The 23,063-nt window shown below is 40.2% G+C and overlaps 1 protein-coding gene and 1 long non-coding RNA gene across 5 annotated transcripts; one reads left to right on the forward strand and one right to left on the reverse strand.

Moving 5' to 3' along the window:
- Window positions 1-540: 540 nt before the first annotated feature.
- Window positions 541-7,415, reverse strand: LOC113964895. The gene is made up of 3 exons (XR_003533329.1): window positions 7,336-7,415; window positions 4,922-4,947; window positions 541-732 (listed from the first exon to the last, which is right to left on the reverse strand). It is a non-coding gene; the product is annotated as an uncharacterized LOC113964895 (long non-coding RNA).
- Window positions 6,920-21,651, forward strand: PARP11 (poly(ADP-ribose) polymerase family member 11). Of its 4 annotated transcripts, none has more exons than XM_027677682.1 (8): window positions 6,920-7,015; window positions 10,917-11,045; window positions 11,154-11,274; window positions 12,532-12,607; window positions 14,093-14,165; window positions 14,253-14,383; window positions 20,230-20,381; window positions 20,825-21,651. In XM_027677682.1, the coding sequence occupies exons 2-8, from the start codon at window positions 10,920-10,922 to the stop codon at window positions 21,136-21,138; spliced, it is 993 nt and encodes a 330-aa protein (XP_027533483.1). In that variant the 5' UTR covers window positions 6,920-7,015; window positions 10,917-10,919; the 3' UTR covers window positions 21,139-21,651. The 4 variants fall into 4 exon arrangements, with proteins under 4 accessions (XP_027533483.1, XP_027533481.1, XP_027533480.1 ...); XM_027677680.1 differs by lacking the exon at window positions 6,920-7,015 and adding an exon at window positions 7,404-7,479; XM_027677679.1 differs by lacking the exon at window positions 6,920-7,015 and adding an exon at window positions 7,529-7,797.
- The last annotated feature ends 1,412 nt before the right edge of the window (window positions 21,652-23,063 follow it).

Raw genomic sequence — 23,063 nt, forward strand, 5'->3', positions numbered from 1 at the left:
AAAAGTAGGCCAGAAACAGACCCAGAGATCAGAGTAGCCTTGGAGAGGTGAAAAAGTACAGCAGAAAGACTGAAAGAATGCTGACAGGGCAGAGGATGGCCTCATAGAGATGAAGAAAGAAGCAGATGTTAAAAGAGTCCAAGGAGAGCACATGGTACCACTGGAGGGCCATAGAAGTATGAGAAAGACTAGAAGAATCCCCAGTGCATGCAGAGTATGTTTAGGGCAAGCCCTCCTAGCTAGGCTGGAAAGCCTGTTGGAAAACATGCTCTTGCCCTTGTTCCTCAAAGCGGGGGTCCACTCTCATAAAAGCCAAAGCTCTACCTGCAACACTGGCTGTGCAGTCAGGTGTTAACCCATAGGTTGGGGGCCCTCCTGCCCAAGCCTTGCCTTTCCACTGGCAGGACCAAGGAGAACAGCACCTGGGCTCCAGTGCCCTGTAGCCACCCTTGGTTTACTAAGGTCTCCCTTGACAATATCCTTGGTGCACACATGGATGAGCAGGCCAGGGGAACAGGCCAAAGTGTGGACATGCCTTAATGCTCTCTGCAACAGTCTCAGGTCTAATTTCCCTCAATCAACAGGTCACGTGAGGCAGCAAACAAAGTCAGTAGATGCGTCTATACCCTGTAGAAGGAAGCTTCCAACCACTGTCACAGTGCTGGCTCAAGCGTGGTTCAGATTCAGCTGGCTGTGACGCATTCCTTGGCAATTCACAGCACCTGTGTTGTCCTAGGGTAAACAGTGGGGTGGTGAGTGACTGCATTAGAGCAGATGCTGGGCTGCATGTATGTGCACATATTCGAGTATGGGAATGTTCTGTAGCTGTGTGGAAGCATGACTATGTGTACAGCAGAGAGAGACTGGAGGTTTTCTTTTCTCGCTTTGTAGCAGGTTGACCCTCACCCACAGCTAAGCACCACACGATATCTCACTCACTCCTCTCACAAAACCACAGTAAGATGGGGAGAGCAAAAGCAAGAAAACTCATGGGTTGAGATAAATATAGTTTAGTAAGTGAAGGAAAAAGTGATGCAAAAGCAGAGTGATGTCCAGAGCTAGTCTCTGAGCAATGGCTACCTCCCCAAAATCTCTCCTCAATTTCTCTTACTGTATATGATGTTATAGAGCATACAATATTATTTGGGTCAGCTGTCCTGCTTGTGTCCCCTCCAAATTTTTGCCTGCCCCTGAGGAGGGCTGAGTGGGAAAAAGAGAAAGCCTTGATGCTGCGCAAGCACTACTCAGCAATAGCCAAAACACATGTGTCTTACCAGGGCTGCTTTAGTCACAAATCCAAAACACAGCATCATATAGCTTGCTACAAAGAAAATTAACACTATTGCAGACAGACCCTAGTACACTCTTAAGCATCACTTGAGTGCTGGTGGATAGAGACATCATGAAGATTCAGAGAGATGGGGAATGCAATTTTGCCTTTACTTCTTACGGATGACTATTCTCTCCAGACTTCCCAGACAACCCCACAGTTTGCAGTGTGGTATTGTCTCCGATCATCCCAATCTTGCTCACTGCATTCCGCAGACACAGAAGAAACTACTGAAACTACAGTTGCTTCTGCTGCCCAATGTAACTGAGCACAAAAGTTCTCTGCAAATGCTTTTCTCTCCTCAGAGATAGTACAGCTCAGCACAGGGAGCAAAGATGGAGAAGCTGTTCCCTTCATCAGTGTTGATGAGGTGGACAGCAGTGTTCATCAGGAGATGAGGTGGACAGCAATGTCATCCCCAGTCATTGAACAAGGTTGCAAGTAGTCCCTGCATCCTTTCCTAGGTTGTCATGAAAGGTGGGAGAGGAGTGCATCAGGCTCTGGGTAAGTCTTTTTTTTCTCTGTATGTAGAATTAATGTTTATATTCAAATCTTAGGCTGACAGAGTCCAGTGCAGGTGTGATATGTACATAGAAGCACAGAAGGATGCATAGTATGCTACACAAAGTAAGGGAAGTAGGGTGATGAGTGAAGTTTAGTCATTAGAACAACACACAGGGAGCAGCACTGCAGCATCAATGAGAACCAGCCCCATTTTGTTTGTGTTATACCTGAGAAACTGCACTGGTGCTGGCACTCGTTTTTGAGGTTATCTTGTTCTCTCACTGTTTTGGCTGTTTGGCTCAGGCCTTGATGTCATTATGCAATGCTGCAGTTAGAGATACATGGTTGTGCTAGCCTAGAAAAGATAGGAGTCCAAAATGAGTGCAGGTATCAAAGTGTTCTCTGTGCCCATGGATTCTCTATGTCCTTCTCTGGAGAAAAACAAACTAAAAGCTCTCTGCGGTTCTCCTGCTGCTACAATTGCATCTATTTGCATTTAAATTCAATTAATGTCAGTGAAGGACTCCTCCTTCATAAAAACAAACAACAAAAAAGACAAATTGAGATGCTGTAGCTCAGTCTACCCATAAAAGGAGACAGAAAGGCAACTGGCAATTTTAAGCAACCAAATAATGGTGAAGTATTGGGTATGAGAGTGAGACAACTAGGGGGAAAAAGAACATCCAGAAATATGACAGAAAAGCAAAAGGAGACAAGGAAGATTCTTGTCTGTGGCTTGTGTTCTCCATGGGGGTAGAACATATGTGTTCTCCATATGGGGTAGAACAGGTATTGTTTGGGATCATGACTTCCAGGTAGTATCACTGAAAAAAAAAAGAAAGCATCAAAGAACTCAGATGTTCCTAGACCTTTTCCATTTCCCGGAGAGTGCAAAATAGGCATAACCGGGGAAAGCACAGCAGTAACAGAGCTAGAAGAGTATCTTCTAGAACACAGAAGGATGCAGGAGAGTCAGGTTAAGAAAGATTGCTTGACACATCTAACAGCTCTTTGAACAACAAATCAAGACAATGTGGACTTTCAAGGAAAGAATGCATAATGATTTGCTTCTACAGCTTCCTCCACATCTCAAGACCAATGCCATATTTGAGGTGGACAGCCATTGCCTTTAGATGTGATGCTCTGTAATAAGTAGAGTATTTCCTCATTCTCTTGCCTGTGGGAAACTGTACTTGTAAGTGTACAAGTTTGTGGATACCACATGCATCCTACCATTTCCTTTATACTGCAATACACATTCCCATGACAAAATCTTACAGTTTTCAAAAAGTGGCAAAACACTGTCAATATTTTATTTTAATGGCACAGTCATTGTATTGTTATGGTTTTTTGGGGGTGCATGGAATGTTTATATTTCAATCTTTCTTTGGTTGTTCTGTTTGGTTTCTGCTAACTCTCAGTTAATGGTGGCAGAATTATATTTCATTATCATTTACGTTATCATTCTGTTGTATGCATGCAACATTACATTTATAATTAAAAATTAATCTCCTATGAAATGCAAATACCAAAGAATCACTGACTTTCCCCCCTCAGAAAATGTTTAATGGCAGTTTACCTTCCTTGTCTTGTCCTTGATATACTCAAGGGCAGAGAGCAGCTCTTTAGAAGGACATAGACAAGCTGGAAGAATGGGCTCAGAGGAAACTTATGAAATTGAATATGGACAAAAGCAAAGTTCTGCATCTGGGAAGAAATAATTTCTGGCAACAATACAGGTTAGGAAATTACCTGGTGAGCAGCTATTCTGAAAAGGTGTCGTGATCCTAGTGGATGGGAAGCTGGATGTGATCCCACAGTGTGCCCTGGAGGCAGTGTAGGACAACTGCACCCTTGACTATAAAAGAGCAGGACCCTACCCAGGATCTCAAAGGAATACTAGGGTTTGTTAACTCTGTCTAAAACACCGTATCCAGTTTGGTGCTCATCAGTACAAGAAAGGCACTGATCATCTGAAGCAAGATGACCACCATGACAGTCAGGAGGCTGAAGCACTAGCCCTGTAAGGACAAACTGGTGGACCTGGACTTGTTTAGCATGGAGAAGGCTTGGGTGGGAGCAGCTAACTTCAATCTTCCAATACGTACAGAGGTTAACAAGAAAACCAGGCCAGGCTCTTCACAGTAGTGCATGGTGGCAGGAGGAGGCAGAAGGCTTAAGCTGTAATGATTGGATAGAGGCAAAATTTCTTCACCACAATGGGAGTCAAGTATCAAGCGCTGGAAGAGGTTGTCCAGAGAGGTTGAGCAGTCTATATCCTTGTAGGTTTCAAGACCTGACTGGATACAGTCCTGAACAAAATGACTCATGATTGACCCTGATTTAATCAGGAGGTTGTGCAAGATCATATAATCATAGAATGGCTTGGGATGGAAGGGATCTTAAAGATCATCTAGTACCAACCCTCCTGACATAAGCAGGGACATCTTTCAGTAGACCAGCCTGCTCAGAGCCCCATCCAACCTGTCCTTGAACACTTCCATGGATGGGGCATCTGCAGCTCCTCTGGGCAACCTATTCTAGTGCCTCACTACTCTCACAGACAGATGTTCTTCCTAATATAATCTAAACCCTCTTTCAGTTTAAAATCATTCCCCCTTGTCCTATCACTGCATGTCCATGTAAAAAACTTGCTCTCCCTCTTTTTTATAAGCCCCCTTTAAGTACTGAAAGACTACAATGAGATCTCCCTGGAACTGCCTCTTCTCCAGGCTGAACAGCCCCAACTCTCTCAGCCCGTCTACATAGGAGAGGTGCTCCAGCCCTTTGAACATCTTTGTAGCCCTCCCCAAAGACGACTGAAGTGCATTCCAACCTGAATCCTATTTTAATCCCCTGTCTGATCCAATTAAAGAGGCACTATGTTAGGGTTCTGACTGTAATTTACCTCTACTTCAGCTGGTTTTTAGCAGCTTGGAGCTATGTCTGTTATTTTTCTACAAGTGAAGGCATCAGAAGGAAGACTGAGGGAACTCATCTCACAGGGTTATATCGAAAGGAAAGAGTCAATGTACACAAGTTGCAACACAAGAAATTCTGGCTGGGCAGAAGGAAAAAACTCTTTACCCCTGAAAACAGTTCAGCAAACATGCCTGGAGGAAAAAAAAAAGAAAAACGAAAACGCTGGATGAGAAACTGAGCAATCTAATCTAGATTTGAAGTTAGGCCTGCTTTGGTAAGGAGACTGGATTAAATAACTTCATGAGTCCTTTCAAACCTGAGTCCTTCTATGATCCTACAATTTATGTACTAGGCAGCACTCTCTTTCACTTCCATTTGACCATTCCCTGAAAGAACGAATTTGTAACTCAAGTCATGTGTCCAAACCTCTCCAGTTTCTGCCTTTTTGCTGCTTGAAATAGTGGCTGATGAGAATCAATTAATCCAATTATGTCTTCTTCAGATAAGCTGTTAGACTGCACACAATACATAAGATATCCACTGAAATCTTTGGATTGTAAGGGTTTTTAAATTGTTGTTGCTATAAAGAGTCTGGCATTAGCATGTAGCTTCCTGATAATACAGTCACTCTAACAAGCTATGTTTTCACTGTAATGAAGATATTTTTATCTCAAGAAAGGCTTACATTAATTGTCAGTCTAAACATACAAAGAAAGGGAAGAAACACACAACATAAATCTCAATTCTATCCCATGCTTCAAGGCATAGCAGCAGAAACTTCGTTAAAACTTTCGTCTCCTAGAAAACTGTGTGTTGTGCTAATGTAACTTCAGATACACTTATGCAAATTCTACAACAAACCTGACCATTATTTTAAAAATCCACAACTGGCAGTAATAAAAATAGAAATAGGTGACTCAAAGAGGCCAATGTTAAACATAAAGCATTGCCAGCATCTTTTCAAGCAAAAAAAGATGTTCAACAGACATTGAATAGCTAAGGTGGTAACAGAATCCCCCCTACCTCTATCCGATGTATATATTCATAAAGAAAGGCAGGACAGGAAGGATACGTTCCCCACAATTTTTATGTGCTTTCCAACAATGTCAATACAAATATCATGGCTGAGAAAAGATGCCTCGACTTCCAGAAAGCTCCTTTATTCCAGAAGCCTCATATTCATGCCAGTAAAATACCTCCTGTGATTCACCACAGGCTGTTTGACTTTTTAACTCAGAAAAATAACCTTTTCTAACTCTGCATTCAGAGGCAAGGTCAGCACAGCCAGAATCTGGATATGTATCCTGCCTGACACTCCCTCAGAATTTGCGAAATTCATTTTCAATCCACCTGTGTTGTTTTTGGCATGCTGCTCAACGAAAATCCTTCACTGCAGGATGTGCTTCAGTGACTGCACACATGTATGATGACTACGTGGTTTTTTGATGTTACCAGGCCCCTGGCTGACTGATGTAGCTGCTGTTACTGCCTGCTTTTCTGCTCAGCAGCTCCCATCCTAGATTATCTGCACCAAAAGGCTGGGGTCAACTACATTCATGACTGTAGTAACTCTCTTACTAACTGGTCCTGGAGCTGCTGTTGCTGAGGCTTCTAGACCTCAGTCATAACATGAAGCTGCCCATGGGCCCTGAGTGCCCGCAACAGGGTGCAGCTCTTATTGCTGCTCTCTTTGCACTGCACTGGCTGACCATGCTCTATGCACGGTGTGATGGTCACGTCTGCTGCCATGCCTGGCGTCAATGTGGCATCAGTTCTTTAAAAAGCTGCATGTGCAGAAATGAATGCATGTATGGGCTCAAGTGTACCTGTGCTTCACAGGAAAATGAAGAGTTGTATTTCACAAGAAAATGATGGGCTGTTGTATTACCAAATTACCAATAATTACAACAAATATTTCTTGGTAAAGCAGAGGCCCATTACTATTAAGGCCAAGAATCAAAAGAACTATAAGACCAGGTGGTGGGATACAGAGCAGTGGAGGGCGTATCACGGCTCTGGTTGGTGCAAGGGACTGTTAGCGGTAGTGGATCTGCTACCTGTACTGGTACAGGTACTGATACTGTGACTGGAACTGGTACTGGGCCTGGAGCTGTGCCTGATACTGGTGCAGATACTGGTATAGGTACCTGAACTGGTACTGGAATTGGGACTGGGATAGGAAATAGGCCTGGTATAGTGTTACTGGAACTGTGATTGCAACTGGGACTGGAACTGGGACTGGAACCAGGCCTGGCACTGGTACTGCTACTGGTATTGGAACTGGGACTGCCCCTGGAACTTGGCCTGGTACTGAGACTGGGACTGGAACTGGGCCCGGAACTGGGACTTGAAGTGGGCCTCGTACTGGTATTGGTGCCAGTCAGTACTGGTACAGGAACTGGGACTGGTACAGGTACTGGCATTGGTACCAGAACTGGGACTTGTATTGTGACTGGGACTGGTTTTAGTACTGCTCAGTACCGGTACTGTGGCTGTGCCTCAGTCTCCCCCTCCCTCGCCTCACGACAGTGGCTCCACCCCTCGCATTCACACCACCCACTCCGCTGTCATTTGCATACCCAGCGCTGACGAACCAATGGGGCGCGGCCCAGCGCGGCGGTCGCCCCGCCCCTTCCCCGGCCGCCGGTAACGGAAGCGCCCGGAGCGGAGCGGCCCCCGCGCGCGGCATGTGGGGAGCGCGCCCGGGGGGGGCGGCGCATGCGGTGAGTGCGGGCGGGCCGCGGAACGGAAGGGAACGGCCGCTCCTCCCGTCCTTCTCCCTCGAGCCCGTGCCCCGCGCGCCCCGCAGGCCGCTGCCCCTCCCGCCCCGCCCCGTCGCCGAGCGCGCTGCCAGGTTGCGCAAGGGGGTGGGGGGCGTTGGCCACCGTGTGTGTAGGAGCGGCCTGCGGCCCCAATGAGGGGCTAGTGGTGCTGTGCTTGGCTCGATTGCCCGGCCGTGCCCTTGAGCTGCAATGGACTCGGCTCTGGAGGGTTCGGTGGCAGGTGTGACTGCGACGGTGGCCTTCGGCAGCACAGAGCCGGTGCGTGGGGGTGCAGGTGGGAAGGGCATTGTCATTTCACCTGGTGTCCCGTCCTGGTGCTGATGGTGTTCCTCCTCGCCTCCCCTGCCAAGCCCTGCACGCTACCTCAGACAAGTCTCCTAATCAGGTGTCGTGTTCTCCGAGGAAGAGCCGGAGAATCCCTTGGCACTGCTTGTGTTTCCAGCAGGGAATTATACCAAGTTGGTGTTTGTAGGTACAATGTGCCAAGTGGAAGCAGACAGCACAAGAATACAGAGTAGCCCATTGGGATACTGTTATATTTTTTACCATGAGGGTGGTGAGGCGCAGGTTGCCCAGAGAAGCCTGGATGCCCCATCCCTGGAAGTGTTCGAGGCCAGGTTGGATGGGGCAGGGTGTTGGACTACATGGTCCTATAAGTGTCCTTCCAGCCCAAACCATTCTGTGACTCTACACACTATAAAGCATGTTTATCATTCAAACATAAAGTACTTCTAGAAAAACGAGGCAGTGCATTACCAGTAGTAGTAAGGCCATTCAGTCACAGCATACAACAAGCATTCATCGTGTTTGGAATGATGTTTTTCCTGCCAGAGTAATTTGTTTAATTTGAGCTGTTCTGGTAACTCCTAGATCAGTAGAAACAGTGCTAATAAGTCCCTCTCAAAAAGCTACTTCATGCTTAATAAATGGTGTGCGTTTAATATTGAATTAATCAGTAATTCCCACCAGCATGTTGGATTTGTGTCACCTTTGAGAACAGCTTTCTTGGTTTTATGGCTTTACATGTTCATGCCTTTGGGTCATTTCTCCATGCTTCTGAAGTATCCTGGAATCTATCTGCTTACCCTAGACTTTGTGAAGAGGGTAATATGTAGATTAAATGTAATATTTTTGAAAGCTATGGGAATAACTGTCTCCCTAGTAAATTGTTTATTCTGGAGGTTGTATTGCCCCTGGAGGACTGTGTGTTGACAGGCACTGGTAATCGTGCCTCTCTGCTTGTAAAGACATGTTCTCTCTTGTTTGAAAGGTGTTACTGATTTGATTGATCAGAGTCAAGGCCCTGAACCAGCAGTGGAATGGAGCTGAGGTCTGGCTGTTTTAGTGGGAATATGAGAAGACTTAACATTACCAAAAAAGCCTGAATTGCTTTTGTCTTAGCTTTAAAAAAGTGCAGGCTGCATCTGCCTCTCTGCCTTCTCTCTGTAGGGTAGAACATAGCCAAATGCTTACTTGAGAAAAAGAATCAAGTTGAAGATGAAAGATTATAGTCAAAAACTGTTGGCCAGTTGTGCTTTTAACACCAAGTGAATGTAGGTTCTGTGACTCTGTGTTGCTGTGAGGAATAGAAGAAGTGAAGAAATGTTGGCAGATGTCCTCTGAAATGGAGAATGATTTTCTTACCTCTTTCAAAATATTTTTTCCATGCAGCTGATGTACCGTTGGTGTAGTTCTGCTTGAACTTGAGGGAGCAATCCATGTGTGTAGCCTTGGGCAGGCTTCCATTTGTACTGAAGGTTTGCCCTCAGTTTCTGCAAGTTAGGGATGTGGAGGTCCACTTCTGATTCCCTGTTTTCTGAACACTCTTTGGAGTTTTCGATGATTATAATGCAGTCTATAGCTGTTATCACAAAGAAGTATCTCAGATTGTTTTTCAAACAACCACTAACTTGGGAAAAGTAGGGGGGAGGGAAGGGTAATGTTAGAAGTGCCTTCTGCTCTCCCGCTTCTTTAACTCCTGCCCCCGTAGCACTGTCCAGGTGGTTCTTGCCTCTAGTTTCCAGTATTTGTCTTCTTCAGGACCTTACTTTTTTCTGGGTTGAAGTGATCAGGAAACAACTGAAGCATCTAAGATATAAACTGCATATTGTTTGACTTACTTCTGCTGGAGGTTATTGTTTCACTTCTTGGAAGCAGAAGTGAAATTGAGGAAATTTTTGGGAAGAGTGCCAAAGTGTTTTGGTTAAACAGTTAAGAGTGGATAAATTGCTGACCTTTTCTGGGAGTAGTGCAAGCTTCTTTTTCTGAAAGGTTTCCCCCTAACTTACTTAGAATTTTTGCTTGGGAAGGTTGTTGCAGAGGGTTGACTTGTTAGGAAATACATGCAAGTGGAGACAAGCACTTTCAGAGTTTTCAGAATTTTATTGGCGAATGAAGAATGAGCTGAAATGTGGTAGGGACTAACAGGTTCTTCTAAAGGTATTCTAGCAGAGCTCTGGTTGGCTTGAACTTGTCTAGCTGCTGTTTAAACTTCCAGTTTGCAGTATCCACACCATACCATGAATAGGAATTCCTCTGGTTCAGGAAGTTTATCTTTCACTTTTTTTGAACTTGACATTTGCAACCTTCAATAGGTGTCTCCATTTGTCAGAAAAAAAAAGGTGATTCTTTATTCCCTGTTTGGTTTTGTCATGATTTTTAGACCTCTGCTGTATCCTTTCTTCAGTCCTTTTTCTTCCATCCTGCAGCACCTCAACTGTGGTAGTCATTGCTTGTGTGGAAGCCACTCTGGCTTATGCTGTGAACCTTCTCTGTAAATACAAGTACAGAGTACCAGTAATTTTACTGTGTCATTTTTAAGTGGGTGTATTAGAGGGGGAAACTGTCCGTCATGCATTGAGGAAGGATAATGTAGTGTGCTCTTACACAGTTAAATAATTATATTCTTTGACTTAGTTTTGAAATTTTTTTCTTACAACTTTTGATATCCAGTCTGATTTGTTCAGTGTTGGTGAACACCTAGTAGATGTTTTCATCAAGCTGTTTGATGTAACCCCAACACATAATTTCTGAGTAGCAGGTAATGGAGAGGCTGTTGTATATATCTGAATAGCCTTGATCCTTCAACCATCAGTGTGAAATTTAGCACCTCTCTTTGGTATGTTAAAGCCTATAACTTGCCTTTACTGGCATACTTTACAGACAATTAAGAGAGTTTGGAAAATATTTAACTAACTTAAAGGATTTAATACTGTGTAAGTAGCAAATTGAGAATTTTCCTCTGAAAAAGAAAAAAAAACAAATATGCCCTCCATCTGCCAGGATTTTTTGTAAGTATTGCAAATGCACTTTATTTTGCTTCTTTATAAATTTCTCAGATTAAATTTTTTTTTTGTGTATATGTGTGAATGTTTCAGGAAATGCTCCAAGGACCATCAGAAGATGTATTTCCAAAAATGGAAAGTCCAGTTGAAGAGATGGATACCTCTGATACCCAGTGGGGCTGGTTTTATTTGGCTGAGTGTGGTAAATGGCATATGTTTCAGGTAAATCCCTATGAAGTTATATTGGCTGTGGTGGATTTCCGTACATCCAACTACCTATTGCTGAATTTGTCTAAATGTGCTTTTTCACTTATTTTATTTATTTTGAAGACTGATTCAAACAGTCATTGCTCTATTAGCAGTGAAGATATTGAAAGGAGTTTCCGAACAAACCCACATGGTTCTCTGTCTTTTACGACTGCAAAGTTTAACTACATGCTGGACTTTTCAGGTATGTATCTTTTCATAGAGTAAATTTAAGTAATGGAAAGTGCCAGATACACAGCACATTTGTTTATTTACCAAGTTATTGTCCTCATATCTAGTGCAAAAACATTTAATTGAAAATGCCACCTTTACAGGAAAGTTCATATGAGTTTGTAAAAGCTGCTGCCCTGTTACATTTTTGTAGTGTAATTTATTACTGTGCTAGCATGTCTTGTTTCATAGCTGTCCATCATGTTACTTGCTGCTTGCCTCAACTGCAGGTGGTGTGTAGCATACATCGATTAAACTGTGAAGTTTGAACTGTTTTTCTTTAACATGCAACTTCCTGTAAGCTTGAAAAACCTCTTCCATTCGGAGTCTGTTTAAGAAACATTGCTATGAAGGAAGTTTTCTGCAAAATACTGGCATCAAAGTGATTTAATAATTTAGCAGGTAGTTGAAGCCAGTTCTGTTCTCAGAATAATAAGGAGATAGGCAAAAAGATTTTCTAATAAATTGTAAAGATCTCACTTGTGTCGTTCTTGTTAGTTACAGAATATTACAGGTTTCTAATGTATGCAACTAAATATAAATGTAATCTGTTTTTTGTTCGAAGATGTGTTCTAATAACTTCCTTTTTTTTTTTTTAGTTTTTCCATTTGTAGATTGTTTATTTTCTGATTAAATTACAAAACGGCTATATGTTTAAATATAGGAAATCAAGGAAATAAATATGTATTGTAATATACTCAAATTTCAAGTATTTCAAATACAGAAAGTGAGGACTGGGTAAAATAACAATGTACTGGCCGTAAAGTAGTATGTAACAATACAAGGAGTTTTTATGTTTACTTGTGTTGAAATGTCTGTTTAAAAAAACTGTTTTGCATCCAGAATAAAAAAACTAAATGCAAATATTAAAGAACAATTTTTGTCACTGTCTCTAGGTCATAATATCTTACATTAAGGATAGTAGTAATATTCTTTGTCATCCTATTAAAGTCAGTGGAAGTTTTGCCAGTGATTTAGAGAAGCTGAATTTTAGATGGGTATTTTAAAAATAAACATTTTGTGTGTGATAATTGTGCGTTTTTCCAACTCATAAATGACAATGCATTCAGAAATATTTATTGAAAATGCTGATTTGTTAATTGCTGAAAAAGGAATCCCTGTCAAGCAACCTAGGGTGTAGTAATGTTATTTTAAAAAATGTCACGTAAATGTTTCCGATGCTATAGATGAATTCTAGAAATTTTCATTTTAACTTTTGTTTTATGTTCAGTGATGAAACAAATCAACCTGACTACCCTTAAGCAACGTCCAATAAAGCGAGCTCCCTTTTCTATCAATTCATTCAGGTAAGGAAATAAAAGGAAGACTCCTTATTTTTATTTCATTCCTGATTCTTTTAAGTAAAATGAAACAAAAATGTTTTGTCTTTATTGTTTATATTTATTTGCTTTTTGCATGAAACAATTTGAGAGGTGAACCAACGTGTGAGAGCTAGTCAAGTGAAGAAGGAAGACATTTCATCGGTGACAAGATACTTTTTAGTTAATTTTTTATCTTTTGTTTTCTGAGAAAGCAAGGGATTTGTATTGAGAGAGGGAAGGCATGCTGTATACTTATATCCTTTGTCAGGGTTCTTAAAGCTCAGCTTGACTCTAGCCATTGGACTCACTTGCTCCTGTTGAATCAGAATTGGGGCAGTTTGTTCCATTCATAAATTATTTAGAACTATTACTATAACAGCAAAAAAGATTGAGTTATATTTTCTTGCCTGTGTTTTAGTCATTTGCTCTAAAATTATTTGAAGTTAAAGAAATTGTGTTGTAACAACCAGATTTTTTTAGTCTAATTGCTTTAGTTTTTTACCATTTGATCGGTCATTAGATGTAAAGCCCCGCTGATGTAAATCTGATGCTCTCTAAACAATAAACTGAACTATCACAGGTGAAATTGACTACGTGGAATATGTGGGGTTTTTTCCCCAGATAGTTTCTGAGAAATAATTTTAGTTCTGAATTGTAGTCTGATTATACATTCAAAATGAAATTTGTAATTTTTCATAAGAAATGTACTAGCCATCTGTTTACACTTACTTTCAAGAAGGCTTGGTTTTTTTGAAGTGTTAGCTGTTTTTTCACTATATATTTGCTGAACAGTGCATGCAATGATGTGGCAATTTACCTTTTTTTGTTTCTCAAATAATTGCATTCAGTACTCTGATTTCCATGTGATGACATTGTTTACTTTCAGGTGATTCCTTCTTTTAGTCCCAGTTTTAAGACTTAAAAGTTGCTACAAATGCAGTGCATATGCTTAAAACACTCTTTTTTAAGGTTTTGTTGTTTTGTTTTTTTCTTTTAAATAAACTGTAATTTTCAAGTGTGTATTTTTAAATGATGCTTTTAACTACTTCAAATGAGGGCTCAGTTTCCAGATAGGCTAGTTGTAATTCCTCATAGTTTGGAGTGTTTGGACTGTGTGTTCACTGTCACATTTCTAAATCAATGTTGCTCTTGTAATGTTGTGGAACTTTTTGACCACTTCTTCTGCTTTATCTTCCTATCTTTTGTTGGGTAGATGGTGTATTAAAACTGTTCATTGCCATGGTTTAGTTATAAAAAGCTAAGGCAGAATTTGAATACAAAATAAGACCTCTTGCCTTTGACTTTACCTGCTGGCAACAGCCTTGGTTGAATTAAAACCCTGAGTAGTTCTGCATAAACCTTGTGGGGTTTTGGTTTTTTTGCATACTGTATTGTTTGGAGCAGGAGTTTGACAGGAAACAAATGCCTCATGTCTTTAGTGTGATGTATTTTTACCTTTTTTGTTTGAAGTTTCATCTGTGAAAATGAGGCTATCCCTATGCCTTCGCACTGGGAGAATGTAAATACTGAGGAGCCATACCAGGTAAGAGTTGGTATGCAAGTTGGTCAAAAATGTGGGATAATGAAATAATGCATTGAATTGAAATCGTACTAACCTCTTTTTTTCCAGCTTATTCCATTGCAAAAGAAAACAAATGAATATAATGAAGTTTCTAGTCTCTTTGGAAAAACAATGGATAGCCACCGAATTAAAAGAATTAAGAGAATACAAAATCTAGACTTGTGGGAGTTTTTTTGCAGGTGAGATTATTTCTAAACCCAACAGTCTTAGGATTGTTAATGGAGCAAGTTTTGAAGTTATGTAGCAGAAATATGTTTAATTGTTTTTATTATTAATGAAAATTTGTGTTACTTTTTATCTTTTAAAAATTTTCTTATTTATCATTTCTCTCTATTCAAACTTCCATTTTCAAGACTCTGTAGCTTTTACAGGTGCAGAAATGTAATACTTGTAGAAATGCATTAGTTATAGTGTAGCACAGATAAGACTAATGCATTAAAGATGTTCAGAATGTCCACATGCCCATAATATTTACAGTGAAGTAAGGAAAACAAAACCAAGCTTTTTGTAAAATAATTCCTTGAGAAGATTGTAGTATTTTAATTTTTACTGAACAAAGAAAATGAATATTTGTGTCTTGTTGAGTTTCTCAACCTTATGAAACCCAGGACAGAATTAAGTGTCTAGTTAACACATATTTCTCCAATTTCCTTAAGTTTCATGTGCTACAAAACCTTGTTCTGAGTTGTTGGCTTTTCCCTCTTCATGTCGTACTGGCCTGGAAGAAGTAGGAAGTGCTCAGTTCTGCATCCACTTATTTTGTAATATCAGTCTTAAGCAGTTGTATTTGACAAAAGTTTTTTGTGTAGCCTCTAAGAAGGAGTACATATCAGAAGTTTTAAAGATGTATTACACTAATAAAACCAACTGAATTAAGTTAAATAGTGAAGAAATAACTAACCAGATGTATATTAAAGTAAGTTTTGTGATTTTTTTTGAATAATATGTAATTTATTGTTAATTGAGAGCTATATCACTAATATGTATAAGGAAATTATTTTCCTTATAATGTTGATGGTTGAGTTCTCGTACTCTTAATTAAGTTTGTTTATTCTTGGAGAAGTAAGGAAAAAGGTCAGCAGAACTGCTGCTTGGCTTCAGAGGTCAGACTTCAGCTTGTTTAGAAGGCTGTTTGACAGAATCCCTTGGGAGACAGTCCTGAAGGGCAAAGGAGTCCAGGAAGGCTGGGCATTCTGCAAGGAGGAAATCCTAAAGACTCGTGTCCCTGTGTGCTGAAAGACAAGCAGTTGAGGAAGAAGACCAGCCTGGCTGAACAGAGAACTTTGGATGGAACTTAGGGGAAAAAGAAAGTTTATGACTTTTTGGAAGGAAGAGCAGGCAACTCAGGAGGATTAAAGGATGTTGTGATGTTATGCCAGGAGAAAATTAGAAGGGCCAAAGACCAACTAGAACTTAGTCTGGCCACTAAGACAATAAAAAGTATTTTTATAAATAAATCAACAACAAAAGGAGGGCTATGGAGAATCTCCATCCTTTACTGGATGTGAGGAGAAAAGTAGTCACAAAGGATGAGGAAAAGGCTGAGGTACTTTAAATACTGAGGCAAAGAAGGCATTAATAGTAAGACCAGTTGTTCTCCAAGCACCCAGACCCTGACCTGGAAGATGGAGACAGGGAGCAGAATGGAGCCCCCATAATTCAAGGGGAAATTCTCAGCGACCTGCTACACCACTTAGACACACACAACTCTAGGGGCCAGATAGGATCCACCTGAGGCTACTTGGTGGAAGTGCTCACCAAGCCATTTTTTTACCAGCAGTCTTGGCTCCCCTTAGGAGGTCCTAGCAGACTCGTGATAAGCAAATGTGACACCCATGCACAAGAAGCATCGGAAGGAGGGTCTGGGGAACTACAGATCTGTCAGCCTGACTTTGATGCTGTGGAAGGTCGTGGAACAGCTTGTCTTGAGTGCCATCACACAGCATGTACAGGACAACCAGGGGATCAGGCCCAGCCAGCAAGGGTTTAGGAAAGGCAGTTCCTGGTTGATCAACTTGTTCTCCTTCTATGACAAGGTGCATGAGGGAAAGGCTGCAGATACTGTTTACCTGGACTTCAGTAAAGCCTTTGACACTATTTCCCACCGCATTCTGGAGGAGCTGGCAGCCCATGGCTTGGACAGGTGCACTGTTCACTGGGTAAAAACATGGCTGGATGGGTGAGCCCAGAGAGTGGTGGTGAGTGAAGTTATATCCAGTTGGTGGCCAGTCACTAGCGGGGTTCCCCAGGGATCGGGGTTGGTGCCAGTCCTCTTTTGTACCTTTATTGATGATCTGGACGAGAGGATAGAGAGCACCCTCAGTCACTTTGCAGACAGCACCAAGCTGGGTGGGAGTGTTGATCTGCTGGAGGTTAGAAAGGCTCTGCAGAGGGATCTGGACAGGCTGGATCAATGGGTGAGGCCAGTTGTATGAGGTTCAACAAGGCCAAGTTCCAGGTCCTGCACTTGGGTCACAATATGCAGCACTACAGGCTTGGGTAAGTGTGGCTGGAAAGCTGCCCAGCAGAAAAGGACTTGGAGGTGCTGTTTGACAGCTGGCTGAACATGAGCCATCCATGTGCCCAGGTGACCGAGAAGGCCAATGACATCCTGACCTGTGTTAGAAATAGCGTGGCCAGCAGGACCAGGGAAATGATTGTCCCTCTGGGCACTGGTGAGGCTGCATCTCCTGTGTTCAGTTTTGAACCCCTTACTACAAGAAAGACACTGAGCGTGTCCAGAGAAGAGCAACGAAGCTGGTGAAGGGTCTGGAGCACAAGAGTTACAAGGAGCAGCTGAAGGAACTGGTATTGTTTAGCCTGGAGAAGAGAAGGCTCAGGAGGACACCTTATTTAGCTACCTGAAAGGGGGTCGTAGTAAGGTGAAGGTCAGTCTCTTCTTCCCATATAAGAAGCGACAGGACAAGAGGAAATGGCCTCAAGTTGTGCCAGGGCAGGTTTAGATTGGATATTAGGAAAAGCTTCTTCCCTGAAAGGGTTGTCAAGCATTGGAATGGGCTGCCCAGCGCAGTGGTGGAGTCACCATCCTTGGTTTAGTGGTGGACTTTTCAGTGTGAGGTTAATGGCTGGACTCAAAGGGTTTTTCCAACCTAAATGACTCTGTAATTCTAATTGCAAATTGATTTGGTTATATTTACCTTGTGTAAATATTAAGGCTTATTTGCTTGGCCTTGTGTTTCACCATCTACCTTCATAGAATTATGTTTCTGTAGAGGTATATTTATACATATCTTAATTTCTGACAATAGGAGTGGCAAGCAGGCTTCAAAGTAAATGTTCTTTGAGTCTCCAGTGTAGATGGCAGAGGAAGGCTAAGGAAGACCTTTTTTTGCTTAGTTTAAGAACTGATATAATTTGGAGACTGTACTAGTTTTCATGACTGGTCAGTGAATAGAATTCATGGTTTAAGAACTCTGAATCTATGGATGCTGTGCCAAAATACTCTTAAGGTATGAAACTGAGAGTGGGAATTAGAATTTCATATGTCAGGAGTATTATAGTATCACCATATAATTGACTACAAACCAAAGTACTTTTTTAGTACTTATACAGTATAAAAGTATAGGGAGAAAAGTACTTCCAGTTTTAAAATATTTTTTCCTGTATAAAAACAATACAAGTAGCAATGAAAATTACTAGATTAAGTGTATGCAATTGAGGCTTAGCTGCTTTTCTTCTGAGGGTAAAATACTGCCTTGGAATAGATGGGCTTACAGACACTGGTGAAGACATCATTGCCTGGTAGTATATTAGAAAGTAATAGGTATTCCAGCATTTCAAATTCCCTAGAAGTTCATTTGGTGTCCCAGGTAGGAATGTTAAAAAGAAGGTGAAGCTTAGTCTAGCATATTTTTGTTTATGCATCTCAGTTGGAGTTGCAGAGGAGTACAGCAAGTAAAAATGGTCTTGGTCAGTGAGATTACTTAAGTGCTTGCATGTGTACAAAGAGCATCTCTATGGGTACTTAGTTTTGCTGTAGGTTTTTGCTTTTATTGAGCAAACTGGCTGTACGAAAATATTGTGAGTGGTGGATTAATTTTGTTGAACTGGATTAGCTTGTCAATGCTGGTGAAAAGTGCTAAGATGATGCTTTTTAGGATAGTTGGGCTCCTTGATTTCTGTTCCAAATTAACAAAACATCCTGTTGTGGCATTTCTTCATTCTTTCCCAGTGTGTCCAGTATATTCTGCTACTTATGAGGAACAATTGCTACTTAAACTTTCGTGGTTTTGAAAAAGTGTTTTGTTTAATTGATAAGATCAAGGATTACATTTGAGCATTGCTTGAATGATTATTTGCATCACTATAGTGGTCAAAACACATTTGCCTCTTTCAGTAGTTCCCATATTAATGACAATTCTAAATTGGTTTTAGGAAATAAACTGGTCAGAGATAGTGCAGGACTGTTACAGAGCATTCTTTGACAATTGAATATTCACTTTTTCTATATATTTGTTCTGTTCCCCTGTTTCAAGAGAAGTTAGGCTACATTATGTATTGCCAGAGATCAGAGGGCTAATAATAGAAAAATTTTGAGTGTTCAGCACTAGTAGCCCTTAGATTGAAAGGTGTTTCCTCACACAGGTAGTTTTCTCAAGATGAAGGGAATCTTGGCTCTTAGGTTTAGTTGAACTGCTAATAGAGTGGAACTTGAGTGCCTGAAGCCTGTCTGTCTCTGATAAAAAAATATTCACTAATAAGATTAGTAGTGAAACCTCCCAGATGCCATTGAGATTATACTGACATTCTTCTGATTTGGAAAGCAGTTGTAGGGAAAAAAACATGCACAAAAAAGTGAGTTGCCAAGACATAGGTATTTTAGTTTGCACTGAGTGGGGCAGAAAAAAACCCCAAACAAAATGCTGAACAATAAAACAGATAAAAGTATCATTCAAACTAACTACTGCAAGATTTTCACTTCTGTGAAATGTACTTATTTATAAATAATGCATAATAGCAATGTAATGCCATTAATATGATCAAGAGTCATCCCTGTCTGTCTCTTTCTCTTTCCCTGGCTGTTTTTGATAAGACTTCCCAGATTGCATCTAAACTCTTTCCCAATCCAAGCATGCACTCCAGTTATAAGCAGATTGCTTAATTTGATAAGCCTGAGTGTGTGGCACAGTGCCCCATGCATTGTAGCTGTTATTGGAAGAAAATTCAGGTACACAGATAAGAACAAAGCAATGATGTGCTCTGACTTGATTTTGCCTGGACGGTCAAGGGATCATAGCTATGAACAGCTCAGTGAGTTAGACACAGCTGCAGAGTCAACTTCTTCATGGATCTTAGGAAAACCCAACTGACAGAAAGTCACTTAAAGATTGATGGAAAATATATCTGCTCTTTAATTGGAAGTGTGCTATGGCTTTCTGTCCATGACATTAATATACATTCACCACAAGGTGGCTTTTTTGGAGGGTTTTTGTCCAAAATTTTAGACTGACGTAACCCTGCAAATGCACAACTATGTCTTTTAAAAAGTATTAGTGAACCATAAATTCAGAAAACCATTATGAAGTGATCATGTGGAAGTAAATTTGCCTAAAACATTAGGTGATTTTATTTTTAATATTTGCACAATTTACCTAGGTAATAGTACTTTATAATCTACCAACTTTGCTATGCCTCCCACCATGCTATTTAAGTAGGTGAAGGGAACAAAATGTGAGAAATGTGTGCTTTTTTAAAAAATGTATCTGCAGAAAATGACCACACTAAAACTAATGCCAAATGAACCAAGGTGATAAATTGGTATAAAAACCCCTATTTTCTTAATCTTGGACTATGTCTGAAAATAGTCCACAGTATTCAGAAAAGTGTGATTTCTAAACATGTACCTTAATAATTCTGACCTGTTTAAAAACTAGAACCATCTAGGCATTTGTCAAAGTGGACTGTATGCAATGCTTTAGGTTTGTCCTCTGTGTAGTGTTTTCACAGTAGTAACTTAATGTGATTGTACAGCTGTTTGTAATGCTGTATTGTGTGTTTTCTGTAGGAAAAAAGCTCAGCTGAAGAAGAAAAGGGGTGTCCCAACGATTAATGAGCAGATGCTATTTCATGGCACCAGTAATGAATTTGTTGAAGCAATATGTATTCATAACTTTGACTGGAGAATAAATGGGATGCATGCTGCTGTATATGGAAAAGGTAAGTATAGTTATCACATACAACAGTTTGGTAATCCTAACAGTTCTACATTGATAAGTGTTCCTTATAGATTATACTTGGTGATGCACACCCTCTGTTTGTCCAAGAGCTGTTTAATACAGCTCTGCTTTTACATTAAGTGTAATTAAGAAAGTTAAGATGCAGTAATGAATGTAATCACAACTGGCTGGTAGGACCAGGGAGCACGGGGAAGGGATGCCCAGCAAAGCAGTGTTGATCACAAGACTCCCTACTAAAATGTTCACACTAAAAATACTTGGTCATGTTGCTATAATTCAACAACTTAAATAAAAGAAAAAAAGGATTGCTAATGAAGATAAAAGAACAGACATTTTTCATCATCCTGGTACCGATATCCATGCTCTAGTGGTTAAGCTGTCATGGTAAGAATGTGATCAGATTTCTTTTTTTTTATTTGAAAGGGACCTACTTCGCCAGAGATGCATCATATTCCAGCCATTTCTGCAAAGAGACCATGAAGCATGGAGATACTTTCCAGATTCATGGCGTCAATCTGCAGCCTCATCTGCATAGACCAGATAAAGTCATGTTTCTTGCTCGTGTATTAACTGGTGACTATATCGGTGGGGATTCAAAATACATAAGACCTCCTTCAAAAGATGGAAGTTTTGTGAACTTGTATGACAGCTGTGTGGATAATACCTGGAACCCAAAGATCTTTGTCATCTTCGATGCCAACCAAATCTACCCTGAGTACTTAATAGAATTTTGTTAAGTTTGAACTGAGTATTGTTTGTGTCTTTTTGATACTTTTGTTTCTTTCATAAAGACAACAACATGAAAACATGAAGCATTAAAGGAGAGAGGTGAAAGAAAAGGTGTCATACATTTATGGAGGAGGCAAGCTATTAAGTACATAAGAGAGATTGGTGAACTTTTTTTAAAAATATGTAAACTTTATTCATGCATTTTTCAAATGTAGAGACTGTTAGAAATTTGAGATTGCTTAGTGATCCTTAAATACATTGGTTGTTGGGAAGTTTTCAAAGGCAAGATTTTACATTCTGATTTTTTAAAAATATGTTAAAATTATTAATGTGGTAGAAATATGCCTCTAATATAGTATGCATATGATGAAACTAATCTTTTATAAAGATTGTCTATAAAACATAAAGTAACAACAACAGCAAAACCCCAGGGAACTTGGCTAATTATGTGTGTTTGTCTGTGTTCTGTATACACGTTGCTTTGTGTTTGGAGGTCTCTTAGTTTGTATTCTAAATGTATTTAAAAAATAAATTTATAGCACCTCCATCAGTTTTCTCCAGATAAAGTTCAACAAAGATGTTAGGTTTAACTTTAGGTACATTTTACTGTAAGCTTCAATTATATACTTGCAAAATTACAAAGCCCTTGCACTAGGATTTGAACTTTGATTTTGACAGAATTGAGGCCAGTAAACTTTTGTGGTTGTTAATTGTTTTGTATGCAACTGTTGAGCTCACTCTTGGGATATCAGCAGTGCCATACACCTTTCTGAGTTCTTATTCTATGGAATTTTTTTCCATCTTGTTACAGTATTTATGTGCTGCTGTGGTTCCTGTCTGGTTGGAGTTTAAGTAGCACTCAGTGCTCATGTACTTACTGATACTGAAGACAATGTTTAGATTAACTTTACTGGAAATAATACAATTAAACTAACAATGAAAATTTCAAAAGATGCCATCCTTTAAACACTTTAATAGAAAGGTTTCCATAACTGTTGTGTTGGCCAGGTTTTCATAGCTGGTATAGTTAAAGAGTATTTTTCACATGTAGAAAGAGCCAAAGAGACAATATTTGAGTAAAAAACAAACTTGAGTACCTAAAAGCATGAAGAACCCGAAGAAGGGGCTGTTGCAGTGAAATGCACTTACCTGTTAAACAATTTGCTATGAAATTGTGTTCCTTGTGTTCTTTGTTAAAGGACCTTAGTAGCACTAATGAACAAAGCTGAAGCCTTTTGAGGCTTTTTCTTTGACTATGACCTGTAACAATTCCCTGTAGAAATAGTATGTATTTGTGGCAGATATAGAATGATCTGTATTGGTCTATTATAGAATTGTTAATTGACGTATTGGATCAAAGGCTCCGTTGCAAATCTGTTGTATTTAAAAGGCACTGCAACTTCTGGGATGACCACGTCTGCTTGAAGTCATATTAAACCGATGGAACTGGAAGCAGAATATGACTACATATCTGGCATCATAATTGAGGACACAAATATCTCCTTAGTGCTGTTATTGATGCCTGTCAGTTATCTTACACAAGCTGTATGTCTGTTTGTATCTGTAATTTCATGGCAAGTTTTCCTTTTGCTTCTATCCCTTAACCATTTAGGGCTAAAATGCATTTTCCTTTATTTTAGGAAGTATGATTTCTGATCCCAGTTGGGAACTCTAGGTTCTACTGTTGTAGGTATGATTTGTGTTTGATTCACTACTACACTAGCTGTGCAAAAGGCACTTTGTTCCCCACGCTGTATAAAAGAATAGCAGATCACACAGGGAATTTGTGAATTACTGAGTCCTTTGTATTCTGATACAGTATTCTACAGAGCATACATTTTGTGAAACTAAAAAATAACGTGCTGTTGTTCCTTTGATTTGGTCTTTTTTTCTTCTTAGATCTGAACTGACCTTTTTAGTTAAGAAAACTGAA

Source organism: Neopelma chrysocephalum, unplaced genomic scaffold (genome assembly GCF_003984885.1).
Source record: "Neopelma chrysocephalum unplaced genomic scaffold, ASM398488v2 Primary Assembly neopelma1_43, whole genome shotgun sequence".
Lineage (NCBI taxonomy): Eukaryota > Metazoa > Chordata > Aves > Passeriformes > Pipridae > Neopelma > Neopelma chrysocephalum.